The 6,000-nt window shown below is 64.0% G+C and overlaps 1 protein-coding gene across 3 annotated transcripts in view; it reads left to right on the forward strand.

Annotated features, from left to right (window-relative positions):
• SLC5A10 (solute carrier family 5 member 10) overlaps positions 1-5,502 on the forward strand; it is a gene marked incomplete at its 5' end in the record, with an annotated part of 54,168 nt that extends 48,666 nt beyond the window's left edge. For all 3 annotated transcript variants that reach the window (XM_082605261.1, XM_082605263.1, XM_082605262.1), the window contains 5 exons: positions 574-724; positions 4,326-4,494; positions 4,618-4,833; positions 5,010-5,067; positions 5,184-5,502. In XM_082605261.1, coding sequence (XP_082461387.1) covers positions 574-724; positions 4,326-4,494; positions 4,618-4,833; positions 5,010-5,067; positions 5,184-5,290 — 701 coding nt within the window. In that variant the 3' untranslated portion in view covers positions 5,291-5,502. The remainder of the gene's footprint in view (positions 1-573; positions 725-4,325; positions 4,495-4,617; positions 4,834-5,009; positions 5,068-5,183) is intronic.
• Positions 5,503-6,000: the final 498 nt, after the last annotated feature.

Raw genomic sequence — 6,000 nt, forward strand, 5'->3', positions numbered from 1 at the left:
AGCCCATGACCGGGGTGGCTTTTCTCTCCTCTTTGGGCAGCCACATCTCCTCTCTCACAGAGCCAACAAGACAGGGTGGCCACTCACAGGAAGTAGCAGGAAACCCCAGGCCCTGGTCCCCTGGGCCCTGCCCAGGGCGGGGCCTCCAGGCTGAGGGTCCCGTCCAGGCTGTCCTCACTCCCCCACCCCACCCCTAAGTTCTGCCTCTGGCCTGCTGTGCATCCCTGAGCAACTCTCTTCCTCTCTCTGAGTTTCCACCTCCTCACCATCAAATGAAGTCTGGGTGTGAAAGTGCCCTGTCAACTGGAAGCTCCGTAGAAGCGAAAGGCTGAGAACAGATCCCTGTTGCCAGCAGCCCGCAGGCTCGGGCAGCAGACGTGGGAGCCCCGCTGTTGTCCCCAGCCTCCCATGTCGGGGTCTCTCTCCCACCACCTCCAACCCCCCCACCTACTCCCTCCTGGGCCTCCACTTGCAGGGACTTGGAGGGGCCTCAGACGGCAGGGCCTGGGCAGGAGGGCTCCCGGGGGCGGGGACGCAGCCCGGGCAGGGTCACAGTGGCCCCTGTTCCCCCAGGCCTGCGGGGGCTGATGATCGCTGTGATGATGGCTGCTCTCATGTCATCGCTGACCTCCATCTTCAATAGCAGCAGCACGCTCTTCACCATGGACATCTGGAAGTGGCTGCGGCCCCGCGCCGGGGAGCGGGAGCTGCTGCTGGTGGGACGGTATGGGGGAGGGGCTGGGAGGAGGGCTTCCCCGGCCACACCACCAACCCATGAGGCCCCAGCAGAGTTGGGCTTTGAGGGATGAGTAGGAGTTTGCCAGTTGGAGAAAGGACGACACCAGGAAGGAGAGGAGAGAAGAGAGCAGAACATTCTACCCCTCCCACCTTCCACATCGCTCTCTTGGCCACCCCTTCACAGCCACAACCCCCATCTTGGATGCATCTCTTACCTCAAGTGGAATCTCTGAGGGAATCTGCCAGGGAGAGCCCCCTTCCCTAACCACGCAGAGATCTGCCTTCCCAAGGTCTGAGCCCCTAGTCCCCCTGACAGTTCCCAGCTGCCCCAGAGAGGGCCAGAGCCAGCACTCAGGTGTGGCCACACCCACACCATAGCTGTCCCTCTGGCCCCTGTGCCCCTGGCCCCACTGAGCTTCTGCCCACTTCCTCCGAGCCCTACCTGTCCCCTCCTTATTACCTTGATGACTCACCTGATCTTTCTAGACTCTGCTCAAGTGCCCCTCCTCCAGGCAGCCCACCCTGATACCTCTGACCAAGGAATGAGCCCCCTCCCCTCAAAGCCTCCCACAGGAACTATAGCCTCGCTCCCATAGCACATGTAGGCCTTGTCGGTCCCACTGGTGTCCCGATGCCCCTCCCCATGGAGGGAGGGGGGCTGTGCCTGGCACAGCCCTCCATCCCCAAGCTTGGCCGAGTACCCGAGAGTCCTTTAGGGGTGAAACTCAGTGATGGATGAAGAGGAGTCGATGCCCTCTCAGGAGTCCCACCCTGCCTGTCTCCCTCCAAGCCATGCAGCCCCAACTGTGCCGGTCGAGGGGGACCCGGCCCTCTGGTGCTGGGCTTGGCAGCAGTGCCCCCTCCAGCCGGGAGCCTGTGGTGCCCATCCTCAGGGTGGGGTCTCCTGGAGCTCCAGGCAGTCATCCCCGTGATGCAAAGCAGCCGGCCTCTGTTGGGACATGCCGGCTGGCAAGTGTGAGCTCAGCTGCAGCTCAGACTTCCTCCAGAACAGGGAGCCTCTCCCTCGGCTTACTGGCAGCTTCTGTGTCAGCACCTGGACCACCCCTCCCAGCCCCTGTTGGACCGGCTCCTCCCTGAGCCCCTCCAGCCCTGGCTTCCCGGGAACTGGGGCCCGGACGTCCTCCTGCCGCCCAGGGTGTGCCTCGGCCCCCTGGCCTGGACACTGGTAGCCTCAGTCCCCCCTTGGCGGCTCCACGTCCCCTGCCTGCTACTTCCCAGCCTCCCGCTCCCACCTGAAGCCAGAGTCCTGAGCCGGTCTCCCCTCTATGCCAGCTCAGCCCCCACAGGGCACCCTTGACCCTCCTTCTCACCCATCCACCCAGGCAAGCCCACCCCGGGCCCTGCCAGCCTGCCTGTGGGCACCCGGCTGTGTGATGTGGGCCGGGCTGCTCACCCTTTCTGGGCCCCAGTTATCTCAGCTGCCAGGTCGGTGGGATGGAAAGGGCCCAATGCTGGGTGTGCGGCCAGGGCTTAGCCCTACCACCCCTCCGTCTTGAAGCACCAGGACAGCCCCCAACACCTCCAGCTTGCTTCCTGCCTAACGGCACTGTTCACACTGTGTTTCCAGCTGTGTGGGCTCTGGATCTTTGGAGCCTCAGTCCAAGGAGAGATGGGACTCCCAGACCGCAGGGCAGCAGAGGGCCCCCTGAGCCTGGGACGAGGCCATCACGGGGATGCTGGGGACCCCCCACCCAGGTCTCCTCAGGTTGGGGGGCCAGAGGAGCTATCATAAGCCTGGGGGCGTGACCACCTCATGCCTGGGGCCCCAATCTTTGCCAGCCCCCAGCCCCACTCCCCAGTCCTCCCCTGCAGCCCCTTCTGTCCACCCTTCTCTGTTATTCAGTCCACTACTGCTGGCCCTCCCTGGGACCCTGCATCAAACTAGGCAACATAGGGGACCCAGAGAGGTCTCAGAGCCCCCCCAGCCCTTGAGGGACTCCCCTGCAACCATGGCTGCAGCCCAGGGGCAATGGAGGGGGCCGGTCATCCTGATGGCAGAGTGGTGGGGGGGGCAGGGTGTCAGGAAGACTTCCTGGAGGAGGAGGGTCTTGAGCTGGGCCTTGGTGGACAAGGGGGTTTTGCTGGGGGAGGGGTTGAGAAGGGCATTCCAGGCAGAAGGAACAGCCTCTGGGTTTGGGGTCCCTCTGACAGCCTGGTGGCGGCTGAGTCATCAGACCAAACCCAAGAGGGCAGTGAGAGGGCCAGGGCCCCACTCTAGGTCGGGCTGGAGAGCACCAGCCCCGCAAGAGATGCTGAGTCTGGTGTTGGACACGGGGCCTGTTGGAGGAGGGCGGGGTGGAGCCTGCCTGTGCCTTTGAAGCGGGCAGCACTGGCTGCCTGCCAGGCGGAGGGTTAATTAGCCCTAATCAAGGGGGTGCCTCCTTCCTCCACCCTTTCCCTCTGGCCTGGAAGGGAAGGACAGGAGGCAGGCGGGCCCGCCCCAGCTGCACACATGGCCTCTGTCACTCCTATTGTGCTGTCCGGGGTTCCAGGGAGTCTCACGCATCACCCACCTCTGAGGGTGAGGGGCGTCCAGCTGACCCAGGACACAGCCGAGGGGCTCTCAGCCAGGGAGGAACATACGGACACCTCGCCCCAGCTCTGTCCCCTTAGCCAGGTTCCATACCCCTTCAAAGCTGCAGGGTCCCCTCCTCCAGGAAGCCTTCCTGGATGGACGCTTCCTCTGGGCTCCTTCAGCACTGCCCTGAGTGCAGGATAACAGGCTCATCTGTTTTCTTTGCTCCACTCTGGGTGCTGGGCAGGGACCAGGCTTGCTCGTCACCAAGTCTGGGTCCCTAAGCCAGCACCCTGCCCTCCGGTGGGCTCCTCATGCATGCCTTGTGGAGGAACGAGTGAAGGGTGTCCCTGCTGCAGGGGTAGGGGGGCACGCCCAGCAGGGGGCAGGCAGGAGCTGAGAGGAGGATTCCATGCAGGATGGGGCAGGGAAGGGGCTTCACAGCTGAGACTGCTGGGCTCCAAACCTTGCACTCCGGCTGGAGGTCGCCCAGTAGTGGATGTGAGTCCACAGCCAAGAGCTGTAGGGGGTGGGGGGGTGCCAACCAGAGGCCATGGCTCCTTCAAAGGCCCACCAGGGTTAGAGGAATGCTGGGCGGTCAGTCTGGCCTGAATGTTAGGGCAGGGGGTCGTTCATGCAGTCAAGGATGTGTATTGAGCACCTACTGTGTGCCGGGAGAGGCAGCAGTGAACTGACAGGGTGAGGCTGCGGCCACCGCGAGTGGGAGACGGACAGCAAGCGCAGAGGTTGGGACGGTGCCTTGAAGGTGGACAGGAGACCCGGGGGGCCACAGGGGCCACTGTGAGACCCCAGGGATGAGCGGGAGAACACAGGCTGAGTCAGGGGTGGCTCCTGCCAGCGGCAGGGAGCCATGGAAGGGTCTGGAGAGGGCAAGATGGGCCACATCCCTGGAGGAGTGGACAGGGGCCAGGGAGGAGGCTGGAGTTGGAGCAGCTGGGGACGGATGGAGAGCGAGCCTTAGGGACCGGTGGGAGGCGAGGGAGGGCTGAGGAGAGGTCTCGAGGGACGGCCTGCCTGCTGCCGCCCGCAGGCTGGTCATTGTGGTACTCATCGGCGTGAGTGTGGCCTGGATCCCGGTCCTGCAGGGCTCCAACAGTGGGCAGCTCTTCATCTACATGCAGTCAGTGACCAGCTCCCTGGCCCCCCCGGTGACCGCGGTCTTCGTCTTGGGCATCTTCTGGCGGCGGGCCAACGAGCAGGTGGGGATGGGGAGAGCTGGGGTGGGGCTGGGTGCACATCTCCCCCTGCCGCCTGTGTGCCTGGGTCGGGGGTAACCCTGGCCTTCCTCCCAAGGCCCCAGCTGCCCTGCCTTCTCCCCCCAGGGCGCCTTCTGGGGCCTGATGGCGGGGCTGGCGGTGGGTGCCACCAGGCTGGTGCTGGAGTTCTTGCACCCAGCCCCGCCCTGCGGCCACCCCGAGGAACGACCTGCCATCCTCCACAGCATCCACTACCTGCACTTTGCCGTGGCTCTCTTCGTGCTCAGCGGGGCCGTGGTGGTGGCTGGGAGCCTGCTGACGCCACCCCCTCAGGGCATCCAGGTGAGCCTGTCCTGACCCCTGACCCTCTCTGACTCAGGAATTTTCTAGCTCTTGACCCGTAGCCCCATGTGGCCCTTTTTGAACTTGGCTGCCCTCTTTCCATCACTGACCCCTGATCCCGTCTGGGCCCACCCCCGTCCCGCCACCCTCACCCTCACCCTCACTCTTCCCTGCAGATCGAGAATCTTACCTGGTGGACCCTGGCTCAGGACCTGCCCTCGGGAGCCAAAACAGGTGCGTGTGTGACCCTAAGGTGCTCCCTCTCACTCCCACCCACGGTGGGGCTGGAGGCAAGGGCCCCGGTTGGGACCCTGTGGCCCTCATCTGTCCCCTCCTCCCGCCCCCTCCAGGTGACCACCGAGCATCCCAGAAACATGCCTTCTGGGCCCGCGTCTGTGGCTTCAACGCCATTCTCCTCGTGTGTGTCAACGTCTTCTTCTACGCCTACTTCGCCTGACACTGTCCCCAGATGCCCCCTTCCCCACCAAGAATACGGAGGCCCAGAGGAGGGTGGTGCCCCTTGTGGCCACAGGGCAGTTCAGTGCCCGGGGGGCTGGCTGAGCCAGCAAAGCAGGAGCTCTGAAAAATTAGGGAGGAAATGGGAAAAAAGAATGTGTGATGCTTCAAAAATAGTAGTCGTAATTGGAAAGAAAATGAGATTTCTGATGAGCATCCTTCTACTCTTTTACTGTTTTTATTTTGAGTTCACGGGCCCAGGTTGTGAGCAGCGAATCTGCCAGAGCTCAGGGCTCCAGGGTCTCGGGCCAGCGCTGGGCAGAGGGAGCCCCTCTCCGCCCCCATCCCACCTGCTGCCCTCTCCCTGCTCACCGCCCCTCCACCACCGGCCTGGCATTCAAAGCCCTTTCCGAGCCCCGAGGGCCCCAGGCTCCCCTGCTTAGGACCGCGCTGACGGCCCCTTCCCCATGGACACCTTGCCTTTCCTCAAGCTGGGGCTCCACCGAGGCTGCCTGCCCCATTCTGGATGCTGCTGGCCCTCAGAGCCCAGCTCTGGCCGCAACTCCCCACCTGGCCTGTAGTCCCCCACGCTTCCCGAGGCCCTGGTCTGGGCAGAACCTGGGCCTGAACAAGTAAGAGCAGGTGCAGCTATGTCTCCCAAGTGGCCACGTCCAGGGCTGGCCCCTCAGAGCTTGTCCGTCCCACGGGGCC

Source organism: Mesoplodon mirus, assembly GCF_964341445.2.
Source record: "Mesoplodon mirus genome assembly, chromosome: 18".
NCBI lineage: Eukaryota > Metazoa > Chordata > Mammalia > Artiodactyla > Ziphiidae > Mesoplodon > Mesoplodon mirus.